Source organism: Hemicordylus capensis, chromosome 4, assembly GCF_027244095.1.
Source record: "Hemicordylus capensis ecotype Gifberg chromosome 4, rHemCap1.1.pri, whole genome shotgun sequence".
Classification (NCBI taxonomy): domain Eukaryota; kingdom Metazoa; phylum Chordata; class Lepidosauria; order Squamata; family Cordylidae; genus Hemicordylus; species Hemicordylus capensis.
The window spans coordinates 268675377-268697097 of record NC_069660.1 but is presented as its reverse complement, the minus strand read 5'-3'; the positions used below and the strand labels follow the sequence as shown (position 1 = coordinate 268697097).

The 21721-nt window shown below is 43.7% G+C and overlaps 1 protein-coding gene across 3 annotated transcripts; it reads left to right on the top strand.

Moving 5' to 3' along the window:
• The first annotated feature begins 238 nt into the window (after positions 1 to 238).
• TRAM1 (translocation associated membrane protein 1) lies at positions 239 to 18998 on the top strand. Of its 3 annotated transcripts, XM_053244957.1 has the most exons (12): positions 770 to 1358; positions 2027 to 2205; positions 3149 to 3212; positions 4531 to 4652; positions 4816 to 4932; positions 5540 to 5598; positions 6225 to 6309; positions 9256 to 9326; positions 10218 to 10322; positions 11468 to 11611; positions 14680 to 14837; positions 18423 to 18998. In XM_053244957.1, the coding sequence occupies exons 4-12, from the start codon at positions 4602 to 4604 to the stop codon at positions 18494 to 18496; spliced, it is 864 nt and encodes a 287-aa protein (XP_053100932.1). In that variant the 5' UTR covers positions 770 to 1358; positions 2027 to 2205; positions 3149 to 3212; positions 4531 to 4601; the 3' UTR covers positions 18497 to 18998. The 3 variants fall into 3 exon arrangements, with proteins under 3 accessions (XP_053100931.1, XP_053100932.1, XP_053100933.1); XM_053244956.1 differs by lacking the exons at positions 770 to 1358; positions 2027 to 2205 and adding an exon at positions 239 to 671; XM_053244958.1 differs by lacking the exon at positions 2027 to 2205.
• Positions 18999 to 21721: the final 2723 nt, after the last annotated feature.

Genomic DNA, 21721 nt, shown 5'->3' with positions numbered 1-21721 from the left:
GGCGGACATCGATCTCTTTCCAAATTGTAGTTACACTAAAATCCTGGATTCCGTCATGGTTCCACGAGCAGCTATCAATCAATTACGGATAATAGTTTTTTTTAATCACCTAGAAACGGATGTCCAGCCTGCACGTTACTCTAGCTTTTATCAAGCTCTACGGGAAAAAGAGCCTTAAGTTCCACTTCTGTACAATAACTCGCCGGCGGGTGGGTGGGTCGCATCGTCAACCAATCAAGGGCCGGGTTTTGTCATCCGGGACGAGAGGTGGCGCTGCTGGCTTTAACCAGTAATCACCAGACTGGAAGGAGGCCCTTCTCTCCGAGGTTAGCTAGGAAGCGACGAGTTGCGGTTTTGAACGGTGGTGCTGGAGAGAGGCGGAGGAGGTGGTGGTAGCAGCAGCTTAGCTGCTGCTGAAGTTGGGCGGAGCGGCTGCCTGGGCTTCCTCCTCCTCCTGGGCCCCGCCGCAGAGAGCGCGAGCGGGACTGTGGCAGTGGTGGCTGGAGCAGGCGCCCGAGAGGAGCTGGCCGTGCTCTACTCTGCCCGCCATGGCGATCCGCAAGAAGAGTAACAAGAACCCTCCCGTGCTCAGCCACGAGTTCATCGTGCAGAACCACGCGGACATCGTCTCGTGCATGGCCATGATCTTCCTGCTGGGGCTGATGTTCGAGGTGAGGCTCGTTCCTCCCACCCTGGGGCTAGAGCGAACGATGGGGTTTGGGTGGAGGCAGAAGGTGGGACGGGTAGGCAGCTGCTGGTGAAATTGGGAGAGGGTAGGCATGTCTGTCTCTCAGCGACCTCACTAATAGCAAAGATTAAGTCTCTCTGAATAGGACAAGCTTCTAGTCCCCAGGATAATCGCGAGGGGCGTATTTTCACGCCGCCTTTGCGATCCCTTCCTGTCCTAAGGCAGCGGCCAGCTGTATGTAGCCTGCGTACATTGCGATACACACGCATGCATCCATCTTCCGCCAAGCGGTGCCTCTAGAGTCTGGACCGTAACGTTGAGGGAGAGAGCGCGAGTTTCCCGGTGTGAGACCTGTTCGGGTCGGCGGCTCACAAAGCCCCAGGAGCCTGCAGGGGGGGAAAGGGAGTGTTGAGGCCAGACGCGCCTCCTCTCTGAACCATCTGGCGGGGCTCCTCCCGGGGCGTCTTGGCCGTGCATTAAGCGGGCGCCCGGGAGTGGGGCTCTGCAGGCTCTGGGGTCAAGGAGGGAAAGTGGAGGGTCGGTGCGTGTGTGGGTTTGCGCGAGGCACAGCTGGCAGCCCGAATGGTGCATCGTCTTGCTGGCGGCGGCAGCACCACCAACATCCCTCCTCGACGGTGCAGACTCTCGCCCTCGAGTCTAAGAGCCCTGAGTGAGTGTGTGTGTGTGTCCCCCGCCCCCCACCCGGGGAACCCCCTTTAGAGCAGCCGTGTGGGGCGAGCGGAGCCGGCTTCCCGAGTGTCCAAACTGTAGCGACAGCCGCAGTCTGCGCGTTTAGCTCCGCCGTGTGCGCCCGCCCGCCGGACCAAGGAGTTCCTGGTCTCGGCAAGGTTACGTGGCACTCGGAGAGCGAGCGCTGCAGGGAGGGCGGCCAGGGTGGGCCGCCCCTACTACACTTGGGGGAGCGGGACGGGAGAAAGTGGGGGTGTGCGGGCGGGGGGCAGAGCCGGCTGGTCTCCAGTTGCCCGGACGGGAGGGTGTTGGGGAGGGAGGGAGAGGGCGCCCTGTCCTTTGTGTGCAACGGGCAGAACTACAAGCCCCATGGGGCGCTGCGGCAGGCGGCTCCTCCCGGCCCTGAGGAAGGTGAAGAGGGCGGTGACGTGTACCTAGAGGGCCCCACCACGGTCCGCTTTCGGTATAGCTCTCCCCCCGGTCCTCGTTGGCTCGGCCAGAGGGATTATCGCACGCCCCTCTAGACAGGGTGACACGTATTTAAAATGTGCATGTCATGGCTCACGCTTTCCAGTGGGAAGATGCAGGGAAAGGCGTCCGTGCACCTGGGGGAGTGTGTGTTCATGATTCCTCACTTGTTCCTCAAAGACGGTGTGGGGAAAGGGAAGGCAGGATTCAGTCTTCAAGGGGCCCGCTCCCAATATGGATCTCGGTGGGACTTCTCTCAAGTAAAGGATCTGAAGGCATGACTTAAAAACCCTGTTGGAAACTCACTTGACAGCTGTTCACCCTCGTTCTGATGACACTTGATGGAAGAAGCATGAGGAGTAGGTACATTTTTCTAAAGGCATGAGATTAGTTTTCCAAATAAGAATAACCCCTGCTAACTGAGCAAAGGGTCACTTTTTAAAGTGGTGATTATCTTGTATTTAGCAAGGGGAGAGCAACTGTCTCTTTCCAACCCCAGCACAGTATCCCTTCAGTGGTGGTTGCTGCTGTTTACCTTATGTTTCTGTTTAGATTTAGATTTATTTTTCTGTGTAAAATAGTTTGAGAATATTTGTTGCAAAGAGATATATAAATATTTGCTGTAGTCATTCCTTCACATCCTTTTTGAAGATTTATGCTTGTATGCAGCTAATTTAATTGGGATTTATTGAATTTTTATAGATTCACCTTCTCTAAAGCAAGAGATTGTTAAAATTACTGTCAGTTTTAGAACAGGTTGCTCATGCCTTGGTTGTGAATTTAGTCTGGAGCAAGCTAACTTGGGAATGACTGTTTTTTCTCACTGTACTTAACCCCTTTCAGAACAGAGATTTTAGATTTATCAGGTGTGTTGGCTCTGTTTGGCCTGCCACATGCTTACAAATAGCCAGTCACACCTGGTCTCTAGTGACAGGTTTAAGAACTGCCTCAAAGTGGCCAGGTAGGGAAATTTACCAACACTGATTCCTCTGGGTCACAAACAACCAGCTTAGTGTATATGGGTGAGCTGGTTAGTAAAGAAAATTAAACATAATAAGTATTTGTACAGCTTAGGCATTTATTTGTGATTTTGGTTTCTCATGTCTGTTATTGAAATACTAATTAATTTTGGGCAATCTCAGGTTCAAGCTTGTCACCCAAATAGATCATTCTTGTCAACAGATTATTCATGTGGCCTAAAAGGACCATTTCTGTTATCCCTACTCTGTTCCTTCTAGTATTTTGTGTTTTTCTTTGAAGAGTGGTTTTACCTTTTCTGGTTGGTTTTTTTTTTTTTTCCAGGTTACTGCAAAAGCATTTGTCATCTTTGTTACACTTCAGTACAATGTTACCATTCCTGCCACAGGTAAAATTCTAATCCGTATTTAGGCACTTGTCCTATGCTGTAAAGAGAATACTCATGTGCTGCTAACATTGCCTTTTGGCTAAGATCAAGTGTATTAAGAGGGCATTCTCTAATGGGCCAGTTTTAAGATTTGCTGCATCAGCAAACACCTCCTTAATATACCAGATGTTCCCCTAGTACAGTGATGCAAAACATAAATTCCAACCAGAAGCACCCACACAAATGCTTTGGTTCAGAGTGCCAGTTGATCAGTATTGGTATTTGCTTTGTGGCCTCCGAATCCATAGGACTTGTTTGGATGGAACACTAAACTGTCCTTGGGTGTTACCGAAACAAGCCTTGAAGGAGTTTCAGGCTTGTTGCTTCTTTCTCTCCCCTCCTCCCTCCTATCTTTATGCACTATGTTTTCCTCTCTTCCCAGTTTGTGCTGAATCATAGCTTGCCATTTCATCCCATTTGGCAGTCTGTGGTTTGCACTTGCCTTGTAAACCACAGTTTGATTTTGCTTTGAAAGGCAAACACAAACCATAAGTGGCTCAAACAAAATGGAAAACTGTGTTTTGTCCTATACCAGGAAAGGAGAGAGAATCGCCATGTGTGGAGGGAAGGAGGGAACAAACAAGGATCCTTTATTCATGTTTAGCCGACAGTGGTTTGGGGTTGCATGTGAACCAGCTCATAGTGAATACTGTAACGGTCAGTTTTGTTCAAGGTTGAAGCTAATGATATATTATGTGCTGATTTTAAACCTCAGTCCAGTTTTGAATCTGGTTACTGAAATAATAAAATTTGTGGGTTTTTTCAGTATTTTAATGCACTACATGGATTGTCATTTAGACTTAACGCTTGTTACCATTGATATGTATGTATTAAGAACGTAAGATGAAAACAGGACTTTACAGGTTTTATTTGGATCTGAGAACCATCCCCAAATTTTTGGGAGCTGGACAGTGGACACTTGATAAAATCGCCAGACTTAATGACACTCTGTGGAGGGGGAGGGTAAATTGGCTTCTCTTTATCCCCTTTACAGATAACATACCTGGAACAGAAACAGGGCTGCTTGGGGCAACAAAAGATTTTATTAAATAATTCTACCTATGAATATCCTACTCTAAGTGCCATGGTTAAATTTCTAGGCACCATGGCTCCCTGGGTTTTGTCAAGCCCTGGATGAATGTACATAAATTAGCCCTTTATAGCATACCTTAAATTAGATACAGTTCTAAAATAATATTTCTTTGTGCTCAGTCCCAAGTGTAACATAGGAAGAGTTAAAATAAATGTGTTTCTAACATTACTGTCTCTTCTCCTTTAGAAAAACAGCCTTCTGAAACTGTTACACTCTACCACTATGGCATCAAAGATTTGGCTACAATTTTCTTCTACATGCTGGTGGCAATAATCATACATGCTATTATTCAAGAATATGTGTTAGATGTAAGTAAGATCTACTAGGACAATAAATGAGGCTTAATTGATTGTACAAGTGGATTGTAGACATAAGTTTGAAATATATATTAATGAAAGCTTAACATGCCAAATAACTTCTTACTATGGCTGTTGTGCAGATTATTAACATGGATTTTGTTTTTCCTTTTAGAAAATTAACAGGCGAATGCACTTTTCCAAAACAAAACACAGCAAGTTTAATGAATCTGGTCAACTCAGTGCATTCTACCTCTTCTCTTGTGTTTGGGGATCAAGCATTCTTGTCTCTGTGAGTATGTCACTTTATGTACTTCTGGTTTAAAACAAAACAACTGATTTGAAAGTCTTTGTTATAATAGATCTAAAGTGTATCTAAAATAGTAAAAACCAGTAAGTTTCTGCTTAATCATCTGTATTGTACATACAGTATAGAATAAAAACATCCATATTGCATGCTTGGAGAGAGGATGCAACCTACAGTGGAACTTTTCTGGGGAAGGGATTATAGGGGAAGTAGGATCAGATTCTTTTGATGGGGAGGACATGCTGGCTTGGATGTCAGACTCCTGATCTCAAGTATATAGCCTGGCAAGGGGTCAAAGTGATTAATAGCTCAAGAGATTCTCAGGAATAAACATCTTGTGCCATGTTGTGCCATGTTGTTGAAAAGGTCTTTGGGTATGTCTGAGAGCTGATCTGGCTTGAGTTAAATAATGTTCGTTTGCAAGCCTCCTCTTCCCTTCCTGGTCTTTGGAAATGGTGGTTATAAGTAAAAATGTTTGTTTTTCTTGTGGGAAATTGCAGGAGTTGCAACTTAGGCCTCCAGCCATACAAAGGTATTTGGCATGAGGTTCAGTGTATGCCATTTAAAAAGTATCAACATTTCCCCCCCCCAGGAGAACTATGTATCTGATCCAACATCACTCTGGAGGGACTACCCACATACATCAATGCCGTAAGTTTATTTTACTGCAGGAGGCAGAGGTGCAGAAGAGTCCAATACTTGCTTTAAATCAACTAGCAGCTTGCTTGAGGGTATTGAAATGACTTCATATTTACAGGATATAAATGTATCCTAGTTCCAAGCATGATCTTACTCCTAAACACACATTGCTGCAGGCTTCAGTGCTACTTCCTAGCACAGTCTTGCCCTCTGTACACGCCCCAAGCAGGGACTCTGTGTGTGCATGTGTGTGAGTGGCTTGCAGCACTGCCATCTGGCCAGCTCTTGTGTTCATTAATTCACCCCTTTCTCTAGTGGCCAGAAAAGTGGTAATGAAAAGGGGTGCGTTCTTCTCAGAATGCAGCAGCTGGCAGGTAGGTGGGACTACAGAAATTGCACAGGGTCCTTTTCCAACCCTCCACAGAGGATAAGATTGCCGTAGAAAGTAGCGCAGCCTGCCATGATGTCTGCAAGGAGGGAGTAAGATTGCATTTGGACTTGTGCAAAAAGCTTTGGATGCCTTGCACTTTGTTGCTGGAAAGTGGAAGGGGGCTACAACTTTAACGTGTGTTTGGTTTCCCCCCCCATAAGATACTGCAAAATGTTTGCACATGAACACCTCCTGTCATATTATGCAGGTTTCAGATGAAGTTTTTCTACATCTCACAGCTGGCCTACTGGTTCCATGCCTTTCCAGAACTCTACTTCCAGAAGACCAAAAAAGTAAGCCCACTGTAGGTGTTCACAGGCCTGGAAACTTGTATGTCCTTGTTTAACTTAGCAATAAAGTAGGAGCAGAAACGTGAATGATTTTAATGTACTAGGTTAAAAGTAACCTGTTCACCAATGACAATACTTTAAATGAACATAGTGGTTTTGGTTTTTTTGCTTTGTTTTTAAGTACGACATCAGGGGGCGTTCTGCAAATCTATTTTAAAATCATGTATGTTGCCTTGCCCTGCATCTTGTAACACAGTGGTTTTGCTTATTACTGTGAGGCGAGTCTCACGATCAGTGAGACTCGCCAGATGGGATTAGGTGGAGAGAGCCGGCTTAGCCCACTCTCCCCACAGACGAGCAAGCCTGCAACCCTGGGCAACTGGATCGGCTGCCCACACGACTGCTGGCTCCATCACAGAGCCGGCAGGGGCTGCAGCGATCAGGGGCCACACAGCCCCCAGAAGTTCCAGGATGCCCTGTGAAAGTGCGCAGGGCATCCTGGGGAGATCCCCTAGCCCAGGAGGCAGCTTGCAGTCTCCTGGTCGGGGGGTCTACTCGTGTGTCGCCGTGGTGACACACGAGCAGAACGCCGAGGTTAACGGAGCACTCGCTCCATTAACCTCGGCTAAAGGGAGGGGTAATTTTGGCGGTCTGTTGCCAGGAGCCGCACAGCTCCCATGGCAGCACATGATCGACAAAATGCGGGCTAGGCTCCCTTAGCCCGCTTTTTGGTGATATTTATTTATTTTATTTATTGATTGTTAAATTTATAAGAAAATCCCATGGCGGCTCACAATAAAATTTAAAAACAAGATAATAAAAAAGACACACTAAAACATTGAGCTAAAAAGTATAAAAACAAATATGATTAAAAATAATAATTAAAACACAAGCATAAAAACAGTACAAAATACAAGCAGCAGCAGTGGAGACAATCATATAAAAGCCTGGGTAAAAAGCCATGCTTTGACATGCTTTCTAAAAATTGTGTTGGAGACTGAGGAACGGATACTCACCGGGAGAGCATTCCAAAGTCTGGGGGCAGCAACAGAGAAGGCCCTGTCCTGAGTGCACAACAAACTAGCCTCCCTCATAGTCTGCACCCAGAGCAAAGCCCCCTCAGATGACCTCGTCAAGTGGGCAGTAACCCTTGAGAGCAGGCGGTCCCTCAGGTACCCAAACAGTTAAGGGCTTTAAAGGTCAAAACCAGCACCTTGAATTGGACCTGGAAACAAACTGGCAGCCAGTGCAACTCTTTCAGAATGGGTGTGATGTGCTCCCACCGGGCAGTTCCAGAGAAAACCATAGCTGCCACGTTGTGCACTAGCTGTAGTTTCTGGATATTCTTCAAGGGCAGCCCCACGTAGAGCGTGTTACAGTAATCCAGCCATGACGTGACTAAGGCATGGGTAACTGTGGCCAGATTTGCCTTCTCGAGAAAGGGACGCAGCTGGCACACTAGCCAAAGTCGTTCAGAGGCACCCCTGGCCACTGCCTCCGTTTGAGCTTCCAAAAGCAGAGCCGGGTCCAGTAGTACCCCCAAGCTGCATACTTGCTCCTTCAAGGAGAGTGCAACCCCATCCAGAACCAGTAAAATCTCCTCATCCCGATTGCCTCTCCTACTGACCAACAGTACCTCCGTCTTGTCCAGATTCAATTTCAGTTTATTATCCCACATCCAACCTATCACGGCCTCCAGCCCCTGATTCAGGACATCCACCACCTCCCTAGAATCAGGTGACAAGGAGAGATGGAGCTGAGTGTCATCTGCATATTGCTGACAATTTTCTTATTAATACTATTGTTATTGATTGTTAATCTGGTCTGTGACTGCAATAAACTTACTACTACTACTACTACTATTACTACTACTACATATTGCTGACAACTCAGTCCAAGTCCCCGGATGATCTCTTCCAGCAGTTTCGTGTAGATGTTAAACAACATGGGGGACAAGACCGTACCCTGTGGGACCCCACATGCCAATGGCCACGGAGCTGAGCAGTAGCCCCCCAGCACCACCTTCTGGACCTCCCCCCCTCCAAGAAAGGACCAGAACCACTGCAACGCAGTACCTCCAGTTCCCATACTTGAGGCGGTCCAGAAGGATACCATGGTCAATGGTATCGAAAGCCTCCGAGAGGTCCAGCAGAACCAACAGGGACGCACTCCCCCATCTAGTTCCCAGCGTAGGTCATCCACTAGAGCGGCCAAGGCAGTCTCAGTCCCATATGCGGGGCAGAAGCCAGATTGAAAAGGGTCTAGATAATCGTGATAATTGCCTCAATAGCTACCAATCTCTTGTGATTTCTGATTATCTCAATTCAGAACAGAACAACATAAATATAGATAATGTTCACCATTACAATAATTACATGAGCATCCAGAAACTTCTAGTGTAACTTCACTGCCATGGCAATTGTAGCTACCTTCTTAATGAGACCAGTCTCTTTGTGTGCTAACAAAAATTAATTTTCTGCTTGGTTGAACAGTGCACAACTTGAGCCATAACATAAGATTATAATTTGGTTCTTATGCTCATATAAAGATGAAAGGTCAGCAAACAATGAGGAAGGTCTGGTACACTCACAAATATCATGACGTAGTTATAGTTTTTGACCAGATTTGGTGTTGCCATATCTGTTTAAATTTAAAAAAAATAAAAATCCATTGTTTGCATGAATAGAGACTTGTCTTTTCAAGTGTACATCAGAGATTGAGCAGAAATTTTAATTTTTGAGACATTGTTATCTTTAGGGTTTACCTGAGATAAGAGCTGGTAAAATAGCCAGTAAAATAAGAGTTCTTGGTGCTTAACTCCAGGATTAGCTGCTGGTTAAAAGTAGAGCACAGAGGTGGTGTTGACTAGGCAGTGTCCAGAAACTGGTGACTGCAATTCAAGTGCTGAGGTTTCCCTGAAGAATTGATAATGTTATGGCTTTTTCATAGGAAGATATTCCTCGCCAGCTTGTTTACATTGGACTTTATCTTTTCCATATCACTGGAGCTTATCTGTTAAAGTAAGTGATTTGTACTTGCTGCTATCCTGAGCGTTAAAGTGGGATAAAGTTATAACTATTAAAAACACAAAATGTAAACCTCAGTGCTTCAGTGTTAGCATACTGCATTCAGGCTTTTCTCCCACTGCCCCGGTAGTAGAGGTGTGGGAGTTGAGGTATTCACACTTTAAATGGACAGTTATGCATTAAGTGTGCACACAAGTTACGTTGTGCTACCTTGGTGCACAAGGGAGATTTAACCTACGTATGTGATGCAGCTTTACCAACCCTCTTGAAAATGAGCATGGGAGATGAGCTCAGGTTTTCTATAAGAACTGTAGAATTCACCTCTAATGCACACAGGGCAACTTTCATTCCAATATCTCAGTATCAAAGGTGGATATTGCATTACAGTGTAGTTTGCAGACCCATCTCCATACACACATCTTTTAAACAAATGTCAAGGTCGAACAGATGTCTGAGCTTCAAACATGGAATTGTGTTCCAAACATACATATTAAGTTGCACCTTGATCTTTGTCTTAATGTCAGATGTCTCATTATGTTGCATCTTTTGTGTGATCCCCTTAGAAACAGGTGCAGGGGTCAGGTTGGGGTTTCAGCTAGGACCGTGCCTCAAATGTGAATACCACCTTTCATTTTAATTATTTTCATCCTTGAGGGCCCTGTAGCATTTCAGGATGCTTGCTAGGGCCCCTTAAAATTAATGTATGAGGATCAAATTGCCACTTCAGCATGAAATATGAAATTGTATCTGAATGACTGCACCAAATTCATTCTTGATAACCCAGTGTTCAATGAATGTATCGCATTACAAACAAATGGAATGCCAAATAGGCATTCACTCTTCCAGTTAGGAGCCTAATGTGCTCTCCTTTTTGTCTCTCTTCAGTTTGACCCATCTTGGACTTGTTCTTCTTGTCCTACATTACTTTGTGGAATTTCTCTTCCATATTTCCAGACTCTTTTATTTCAGTGATGAAAAATATCAGAAAGGGTAAGTATAGCTACTGTACACACTTTAAAAGTCCGTCTGAAAATATGGCTTGTGTTCTTTAGTAATGTCTAGCAGTGTTCCCTCTAACAGAAAATCCCAGGTGTTGTTGACCACAACTCACAGCATCCTCAGCCAAAGCCCACTGCAGCTAGGGATTCTGGGAGCTGTAGTCACCAACATCTGGGATTAGCACTTACAGGGAACACTCATGTCTAGTTAACATTTGCCTTCTTGAAACGTTAAGCCACCTAATGGTGCAGTGGGAAATGACTTGACTTGCAAGCCTGAGGTTGCCAGTTCGAATCCCCACTGGTATGTTCCCCATACTATGGGAAACACCTATATTGGGCAGCAGTGATATAAGAAGATGCTGAATAAGGCATCCTCTCATACTGCACGGGAGCGGGCAATGGTAAACCCCTCCTGTAGTCTACCAAAGACAACCACAGAGCTCTGTGGTCGCCAGGAGCTGACACCAACTCGATGCCACACTTTACCTTTACTTGAAATGTTGTGCTACCTCCGTGCTCGAGGGAGATGTAAGAGAACAAAGAGGCACCTTTTTAAAATGGTGACTGTTAGATTTAACAGGGAGGAAGGAACTCTTCCTGTTGAACTAGCATAGTGTCCCTCCTGGCTGTTGCTGGTGTCTCCTTTGTGAGGCTTTGTTCCATTTGCTATGTAAATTGGGATCCCTTATGAAAGGCAGTATAAAAAATGACCAATAAGCAAATAGCTTTAGGAATTTCTATGTTGGAAAATGATATATAAATATAATATATGCATGTGTTGCACCTCTCCCCGTTTAAATAAAGGTGGAAGTCATTCCGAACAAGGGAGATCCATGCTCTTTTCTCGATCAGGGCGATGATTCACAGAGATGGTAGAAGTGGGCACAGAAATGGTCTTTAATGTAACACCCAGTAGAATTGCTCCCTGGACATCCAAGAGATGTTCTAGGAAAAATTTTAAAAACTATCTGAAGGCAGTCTTCTGGCACTCATCCTAGTCATAGTATTTAATATAGATTCAACATATGTTTAATGTTAATCTTAATAGCTGCCATGGCTGTAAATAATGCATTCAGTAGGAGGGACTCTAGTAACATATAATCAGATGATGTTAATGTCTGTCCTTGCTTTTAGGTTTTCACTCTGGGCAATCCTATTCGTGTTGGGAAGACTTCTGACCTTGATTCTTTCTGTCCTCACTGTTGGATTTGGCCTTGCTAGAGCAGAGAATCAAACACTGGATCTTATTACTGGAAATTTCAATGTACTACCTATCAGGTATAGTAACAGAAACAAATTATGGAGGCTAGGTTTAGCTTGAGCTGTTAACCTGATTGCTAAATGGAAGTTCCATGTTCAAAGGTGATGTACTCCAGAGTGTCAGCTACTAGGAAGCTTTTGCCGCCATGCCCTGCTTATGAGCTCCCTCAAACAACTGTCTGGCCACTGTTAGAGGCTGCCGAACTGTATGGACACTTGCCCAAATCCAGAAAGGCTCTTACTAGCTTTTGGTGTTTTTAAAGTGATCGCTTAATCTGAACTTAAGATATGAATAAGGCTAAGCAAATAAAGTTTTCACCTGGGTGTTTTTCACACAGGGCTTTTAACTTTCATCTCCTCCAGAGTGGAGGCTGTGTGTTCATATATCGGCCAGATTTACCCTGAAGTCCCTGCGAGCTGTCGAGCACTCCACACATGATTTGGGTTTTTCATTGGGTATTAGAGTGTAGCCCGATTTATATCTAGGGTTAAAAAAGAAGAAAAACCCACCTTTTTTGTCAGTTTTTTTGAGTAACTTGAAACTCGCAGTAAAGCCTGCTGTGTAGAAAAACACCATGGTAAGTGATCCAGAAATGGGGGTAAGCAGCAAGGCGGCCAGATCTGCAGGGACACCAAACTATTCAGGTTTGAGAAATCCAAAACGGATTGTGAGGAGCTCCAAAATGTACTTTCTAGACAATGGAGAATGGGCAACAAAATGATCAGTGTCGTTCAGTGTAAATAAGTGATGCATATTGGGACAAAAAGTCCCAGCTTCACACATGCAGTGATAGGGTATGAGTGACTAACCAAAAGGGCTTGTGGTGGATAGCTCAATGAAAATGTCATTTGAGCATCAGCAGCTGGGCAAATTCCATACTGGGAACTTTAGAAAGGGGATGGAAACTAAAACTACTAATATTATAATACCCGTTAGTGCCACATTTGAAATACTATATGCAGTTCTGGTCCCATCACTTCTCAAAAAGGATATTGTAGAAAGGGAAGTGCAGAAGAGGGGAACCGAAATGAGAGCAAAAGAAAAAGGCATTGGAGCACCTCTGTTAAAAGGAAAGGCTACAACGTTTGGGGCTTTAGTTTAGGAAAAGGGTAACTAAAGGGAGACATAATAGAGGTTTATAGATTGTGCAAGGTGTGGGGAAGAGAGAGACATGGTTTTTTTCCTCTTACAATGCTAGAACTAGGTGTTCTAGAAATGATTGGCAGGGGAATTTGGGGCAGACAAAAGGAATTTTCCACACAGAGTACAATTTCTGTGGAATTTGTTGCCACTGGATGTGATGGCCAGCAGCTTGGATGGCTTTAAAAGGGGTTAGATGAATTCATGGACGACAAATCTATTAATGGGCAGCTCAGTGAACAACTTGTTATGGGATGATAAGTTATTTATTAGCTACTAGACTACTTCCAGGTCCAGAGGCCTCTGAATACAAGTTCAAGGGGAGCAAGAGCAGGAGTCGGAGCACGATGCCTTCATCTTCTACTTGTGGGCTTCCCAGAGGCATCTGTTGGGCCACTTTGGGAAATGGGATGCTGGGGTGGATAGGCCTTGGGCCTGATCAATTGAGGCTGCTTTTATGTTGTTATGGTGCCAAAAAGACATCACATCTGGCTATAGGCAAGCCTCCTTGGGGAGCGTGTTTTAGAGTTTGGGTGCTGTAGCTGATGAGACTCTCTCAGGTCTTTACTAGCCTCACTTCTAAAGAGGAGGACCCAAAGAAGAGCTTCAGAGGATTATCCTGATGACCAGGCAGGTCCGCGAAGGAGAATGTCTGTCCTTGAGATATCCTGGGCCCTAACTGCTTGGGCTTTCAGTATTAAAAAGCACTTTGAGTTGTGTCCAGAAACTGGGAAGCAATGCAGTTGTTCCAAGACTGTTTGTTAGATATTTTCTTTTTTAGATGATTGAAAGATGATTCATTCATCTGGTCCCAGTCAGCAATCTAGCCACTATATTTTGCACCAATTTCTGGTTTTCAAGCAATCTTTTGAAGGCAACCTCATGTACAAGGCATTGCAGTAATCCAACAGGATTTTACTAGAGCATGGGCAATGATGGTGGCCAGGTCATCTCTACCCAGGAAGGGCTAAAGATGACATACCACCTTCACCTTCATGCCATGGATGCCACTTCATTCATTCGATTTGGCAGTAGTAAGCCTGGATCTCATCACAGAGGTAATCCTGGATCTCATCACACAAGTTGTGAACCTGGTCCTTCAGGGGGATTTTTACAACCTCCCAGGTCAGATGAACCACTCACCAACAGTACTTTTGTACTGTTGGTGTGATTATACTTCAGTGTATTGGCCCCTTTTGCTCCAGTAGAGATTTCAAGCACTGGTTCTGCATAGCAGTAGTCTGTGTCTGTTTGTGCCAGAACATTCTTATTGTTGCAGCTCAAGACCATGTCCTTTAAAATCAAGTACTCAAATCTGTTTCGCCTTTTGCTTTTGTCAGTGCTGCGTCTTCACCATGAGGGCAGTTGCCTAGATCTCTCTGGAAGCATCAGGCCTAACTTTCAGGGTAGCTTTATATGAATTATTTTCTGGTTATACAGTACAATTGGTGATATTCTAGTTCCTGGAAGATACACATATCATGGGATGTGTTGTGCAGATAACGGGTTGCTATCTATCTAGCCACCTGGTTTTGCTGCTGTGGTAAAGTGAAGAAAATTCTGTATTATCTATACCAGAATGCAAAATATACAGTGAGAAGTTGCCCTCAGAATGCAAGAAGATATGGGTTCAGCTACTGGTTAGAGGATTAGATGCGATCTCTGTTGTGTAAGGAAGGGAGAGCTTACTAGCACGTTTTTCAGAATATGTTTTTCAGTGTTTGCAGCCTCACTATTTACTATTTAAGTTAGATTCCTGTAGCTTTGTTTTGTTATCACTGCATTTAGTCTTGCTAGGCTTCTGAAGCACCTTTATCAACAGAGAAATTAGAGATCTGTAATTTAATGGGCTTTCAGAAACATCTGCCAAGAGAAAGGAATAGCCATTTCTCTGGATATAGATATTTTTAGGAACCAAAATATTGTGTCTGTCTTTTCTTTGTAGAATCAGTGTGCTGGCATCCATCTGTTTCACACAGGCCTTTATGATGTGGAAGTTCATTAATTTCCAGCTGAGAAGATGGAGAGAACATTCTTCACCTCCCCAACAAGTGAAAAAGAAGTTTGTAACAGCAAAAGGCAAGCCTTCCAAAAAAGAAAGAGGTTTGTGGCTCGTGTCTTATTCCCCACTTTGGGAAAGGAGAAGGAGAATTGGAGGGCAAGGGAACAGATTCCTGTAAAGTATGCTTCTAGAAGCTTAAATGGTGTCCAACAATTTATTCCAGTGTCCCATCCACTCAAAGATAATCTTTTTTTTTTTTTTTAAAAAGCACTTAGAACAATAGGCTGATTGGAATTATGCACTTATGCCCAATGCATTTCAGCCAGAATCTTCCTTCATGGCATAGAAAATACTTTGGGGGATTGTATCAGATTTCACTAATCTCAAAAGGGCATAAATCTCATTCTTTTCTATAGAGCTGATATGATTCTTTAAGAGGCTTTCTGTGCCCTCGGGAATTTCTGACCAAAATATATTGGGCATATATGGCTGATTCCAATAAACATATTCTAAGTACCTCTGAAGCTTTGCTTCAATTCAGAGGTAATGCCAGCTACTTATGTAGCCAGATGTTGGTCAGATTTATAGGAAGATACATTTGCTCCCCTAAAATGGCAGATATTTATATGGTTTAATCGACATGGATAAGAGGCATTGGCCAAATAATTTTGTTGCAGGTTTAGGTTTTTTACTTATTACTGAATTGTGTATATGTATATGCATACCTTTGTCTGAATTTTAGAATGAAGAAAATGTATGATTGAAGTTTATAAAGGCAGAATAAAATCACAAACATGGCTTATTGGCTTTTTTAAAAAGTGCTGTTCTACTGTTAAAACTGTGTGTTGATTGTTACAGATAAATGTTGGACAGTCTTGCAAGTAGGTTCACAAAGGTTGCACAACATAATTACCTGCCTATTGATATATACATTAATTTAAACACTTGCCGGGAGGGGGATCTCTTTATTGAAAACCAGCTGTTCTGAGATTATCTGGACTCATTTCAAACTGGCTTTCGGGTGGGCTATGGGTTTATGATGCCTTTGGGCAGCCTGTTGGATGTTCCTCAATTAGGAATTGACAGCAAGGAGTGTAACTGTTCATCCTTTTGGATCTCTCGGTGGCTTTCGATACCGTCTGTCATGGTATTCTCCTGGAGCACCTGAAGGGGTTGGAAGTGGGAGGCACTGCTTCCCACTCCATTCCTACCTGGTTCCACTCCTGCCTCTTGGGTAGGTTCCAAATTGTGTCAGTTGGAGAGTGTTGAGCTCCAAAACGAGAGCTATTGTATGGGGTCCCGCAGGGCTCCATTATTTCTCCAGTGCATTTTAGCATCTACATGAAATGGGAGAGATCATCAGGGCATTTGGTGCAGGTTGTTATCAATATGCTGATAACATCCAAATCTATTTTTCCATGTCAACTACATCAGGAAATGGCCTAACTTTCCTAAGTGCCTGCCTGGAGGTGGTAATGGGCTGGATGGGGGAAAACAAACTGAGGCTGAATCAAAGCAAGTCTAGGGTATTCCTTGTGGGAAGTCGGAAATTAGTAAGTGGCCGTCTGTTCTGGATGGGGTTATACTCCCCGAGAAAGAGCAGTTACATAGTCTGGGAGTACTTCTGGACCCAAACATCTCCCTGGTCTCTCAGGTTGAAGCAGTGGTGAGGAGAGCTTTCTATCAGCTTCAGCTGATAGGCCAGCTATGTCCATTTCTGAAGATAAATGACCTGAAAACAGTGGTACATGTGCTGATAACATCCAGATCTGACTACTGCAATGCTATCTACGTTGGGCTGCCTTTGAATGTAGTCTGGAAACTGCAGTTGGTACAGAATGCAGCCACCAGGTTGGTCTCTAGGAGATCATATTGCACCCAATTTAAGGGAGATCATATTGCACCCAAGTTAAAAAAAACTACACTGGCTGCCAATAAGCATCCGGGCAAAATACAAAGTGCTGGTTATTGCCTCTAAAGCCCTGAATGGCTTGTGTACAAGGTATTTAAGAGAATGCCTTCTTCAGGAACCCCACTGCCTATTAAGATAATCTGGGGAGGTCCAGTTGCTATTGCCACCAGCTCAGTTGATGATGACTTGAAAAGGGGCCTTTTCTAGCTTTGCCCCGGGGCTTTGGAATGTGCTTCCTAACAAAATTAGAGCTTCCCCTTTTGGATGTTTTTAAGAAGGATCTGAAAAGTTACCTGTACAGTCAGCCTTTAGTTCTAAGTTTTGGAGTTTTTATCTGTAGGTTAAACTGCTTTTAATTGTGTTTTTAGATCGGGAGCCACCCAGAGAATTGCATATGGGGTGGTATAAAAATGTGTTTTTTAAAAAATACAAATTTTTAAATTTTTAAAAAATCCACAAAGGAGGTTGGAGCAGACTGGTTTTTATTTTTACATTGTTCTAACTTGAAAAGAGCACAAGGGAACATGTAGGAAACCCAAGGCTAGAGGTGCAGAGCCATTGCTTTCCTTGCTCTGTCTACTTCATTTTTTTTCATGGACCAAAAACCAAATATCAAAACTATTCTTTCCCAAAGTTGCATCTATTTGCAACAAATTTGTGTAGGGGTTGAAAGTGACTATTCGTATCCTCTTCCCCGCTCGCTTTCATTTTTTGCCGAAAACTGGAAGTTTTACTGCCTAGGTGGAGCCCATGAACATGTAAAGTGACTGATGATATCTGAACATTGATAGTGCCTTTTCTACTCACTTGAGTGCCCATAGGCAGTCTTGCTAGCTCTCAAAAGCAATTTGCAGCTTACCTTTCCCTGTGACCTTCTCTGAGCAAGGAAAAGGTAAATAGGAGGAGGTCAGAGCTCCTAAAGATAATTTGCTGATTAAGTTAAGTTGGTTTTACTGGCTTTTGATCAGTGCAGAAAAGCATACAGGCAGCAGAGCAGCACAAAATCCAGCAGGAGGCTTCTGGTTTAAAAGTACTGGCTCCGTACTTAAGTTCAGTCAGCACTGAACTGAGTATGCCGTGTGTGTGTGTGTGTGTGTGTGTGTGTGTGTGTGTGTGTGTAAAATTCCTGGGAAAACAGGAATTAAACATTATCTGTAGGCAATTTCTTGTTGCAAGTGGTGATTTTGTTAATTATGCATTTGTGCATTGCAAGGACAAAATCAGTCTGGCGTTCTCACTCAGTGATTAAGTTGGCGACCTTGTGCTGGTATCACAGGTTGACTCTGGTTATAACACTGGCACCTTGTGTCGGTCTGACCTGCTGCACTAGCAACAGCGAGATGCACCATAATAGTACCATGCAAAGCTGTTTTGCAACACAAAAATTGGCAGAGACGATCATGACTGACACATTGTGGGACTTTACCTATTTGAATCCTTAATGTAGCTTAGACATCTAATTCTTGGTGGTAGCAGTATTCTAAAATGGTGTTTCTGTCAAGCATCTGGTCTTACTGGTAGCTACTTGTCATAAGCCACTCTTGGCACCATTAATCATGCATTTTAGAGGATCAGGCTATATAAAAATGTTGTATTTCCAACAGAAATGTGGATACTTGTGTGTGGTTTTACCAGGCTTATTCAAAAGTTTGACTTTCTGCTGAATGTGTTATGGTAAAGAGAAAAAGATTTAAAGCAGCTCTGAGTCTTTTCTTGTTCTCTAGGTTTGATACCTGGGAGAGAAAAAAGTTGACACTGTTTTCTTTATTTTTAGAAAATGGAATAAATGGAGCATTAACCTCAAATGGAGCAGACTCACCTCGCAGCAGGAAAGAAAAATCATCTTAAAACAGAATTTTCTTAAGTTAATTGACTAATATCCCCAAAGAGAACTGCTTTTTACTTTGGAAAGTCCTTCAGCACCAGAGTTCTTATTAACAAACAAAAATAAAGTTAATGCTTTTTGGTTATTCCAGGCATAATGTTTTGTGAACCTTTTAAAAACATTTTAACTGAAAAGGGGGCCACATTATTTTTTTAAATACCTTTGAAAATGTTTTGATTATTAGATCAGAATCCACTTGACAAAATCAGTGATGCAATTTGCCACTCCTTCCAGCGTTGTAGTGATCAGTATAGTCCATTCCAAAATTATATGAAGTTCCAGTTTAAGAAGAATTTGTAAAAGAAGGAAAAAATACCAAATCTGTGTTTGGATGTCCTCTAATACTTGGGTATATATTTTGTTTTTACAGTTCAGAATAGAATTTGTAAACCACCAAAATAATCATTACTCTGTAGGCATATCTACAATGATTCCCTTATTAAAACACAGTTGGACTGATTGAAATATTCCAGTGTGTGTGTTTGTATCGTCTAGGAATCTCTCCTGCATCTTGTGGGTTTTGCTGGAATCAGTGTGTTTGTGGTGGAGCGTCATGTCTATGATTAAGACATAATATATTTAGGGCTCAAGCACATACAGAAGCTCTTCTCATGATCCGTGAGAAGAGCTTCTGTTGGGCTTGCAGGGAGAGCAGGCTTAGCCCACTCTCCCTGCAGACAATTAAAGAGCAGCTATGGGGTGGCCCGATTGACCGCCCACACGACTACTGGTTCCATCATGGAGCCGGCAGGGGCTGTAGGGGTCGGGGGCTGCGTGGCCCCCGGAAGTCCCAGGATGCCCCACACAAGCACGCAGGGCATCCTGGGGAGACACTCTCCCTGCCGAGCACAGGAGGCTGTTTCAGCCTCCTGGCAGGGGTCTCCTTATGTGTTGCCACTAAGCCATGCCACAGCAGCACACGATCAAACGAACGGGCTCCACTTACCTAATTTGGGGGGGAGGGTATCTTTGGTGGTTTGCTGTCGGGGGCCACGCAGCTCCTGTGGCAGCAGACGACCAGGAGAAACCGGGCTAGGCTCCCTCAGCCCAATTTCTCCTGGTTGTGAGAATAGCTTCACAGTGTTTGGTTTTTTTGCCTCAGCAGATAATAATTTGGCAGTATGTCTTTCCCAATGCCTATTTTCTAGGGACAGTCTTTTTCTTTTCCCTACTGATTTTTGCTTGTTATCAAATACCTCTCAGTACAGGTGGTGAGAGATTCTTGAACTTGCCCTATGCTGACATTATCAGGGTAGCATGCAGTTTAGGAACCGCTCATGAAATGTTAGTGTATATGCATCAACAAGATGGATAAACTGGGTGGTGATTAAAGAATATTGCACTTAAAGCATTCTCTCAAAAAGCAAAGAAAACCTAGACAGATGTGGATAAAAGAGCACACTTCCTGCATACTTGCCACCACCAATTTTTTCCAATTTGATGAACAGTATTGTTACTCAGGGTTTTCTGTGGCCTTAGTACTTGGGAGACCGATGGAAGAGAGAGAAACGCACGTCTATATCTGACTAGAAGAAAGAATGGATAAGAGCATAGCATGTGAACAAGCAATTAGAGTAGTCACTTAAGTTGTGCAATGCATGTGACTTGCAAAATCAAAATATTAATGGGATAGAATTATGTTAAGATGCCCTGAAAATAACTTACTTATTTTAACTATACCATATGGATATACTGAATATAGGTATCCACAAATTTTAGGCTTAGCTCACTAGCCACCATTTCCCCCTCTTCCCTCAAATCCTTCTCTGGCACATAGGCAGAGGGTTTAGGAGAAATGAGTCCTTTGTCATTTGCACTGGAATGTGGAGGTGGTAAGAAGCAGTGGGAGCCTTCTCCCACTGCTCAGAAAAGATTCTTGCTGTTTCTTACCTTCTCAAAAACGGCAGTGGAAATGAGACCTCAGGTGAGGAGATCTGTGTGGTGCTGAGTGTCCAGATCGCCAGAGGACTGGGGCACTCACTACTGGCAAGCGGATTTGTAGATGCCTGACTGAGTATGCCAGCCTCTGTCTGTCATAGAGCCCAAACTGCCACCATTGACTACTTACAAAGAAATAGTGTGAGGGCTTCTAATTCAATAAGATGGCACAATTTGGACTGAGGGGCAGTCATTTCAAGGGTGGGGGGAGCTGTCACTGTGGGAGTGGGAACTTGTACCTGTAGTAGATGCAGCTGGATCTGCTGTACATCCTAGGGCAAGGATATTAGGTGGTAGAAAGAAGAGGAACAGCACCTGATTTAATTTGGGGAACAAATATAATCCTCCAGTAGACTTCATAGAATAATAAGAGTTGGAGGGGTATCTGCTTGATGCAGGAAATCCAGAGCTAGAGCATTCCCAAATGATGGCTATGCAGCCTCTACTTGAAGACCTCCACCATAAGAACCTACCCCCATGTCTGGTCACTGTTTCCCTTGTCAAACTGCTCTTCCCATTAAGACATTTCTCCTATGTCCAACTGAAACTTGCTCTCTTGCAACTTAAATGCCTTAGATATAGTACTTCCCCCTGGGGCAACAGAAAATATGTTTTAGCAATAGCAATAGCACTTACATTTATATACCACTCTATAGCTGGAAGCTCTCTAAGCGGTTTACAATGATTTAGCATATTGCCCCCAACATTCTGGGTACTCATTTTACTGACCTCGGAAGGATGGAAGGCTGAGTCACCCTTGAGCCCCTGGTCAGGATCGAACTTGTAACCTTCTGGTTACAGGGCGGCAGTTTTACCACTGCGCCACCAGGGGCTCATTTTTGCCCTCTTAGGTGACAGTCTTTTGAAGACTGCTGTCTTTGTGTCCGTCTTCACAGCAGAGGATACTGAGCATATACCTGTTCCTGAACCAGGCTTTTTCAGTGATGGACTGCTATCATGTCGCCCTTCTTTTCTCCAGGCTGGACATACCCAGTTGCTTCAACCTTCTGACTCCTTCAGCTTGTGATTGATTGCAACTCCTTTCACATGAACTACTGCCAAGCCAGATATCCTCCATCTAACAAAGCACAAATTTTATTTCATTTCATTTTGCCTAAGTGAAAAACTTTGCATTTGTGTCAAATATCATTTTGTTTCAGCCCAGTTTTCGATTCAAGGTAACTTTGAATTCTGTCTTCTGAAGTATTATCTATCCATCCCAGTTTTGTGTCATCTAAAAGTTTAATGAG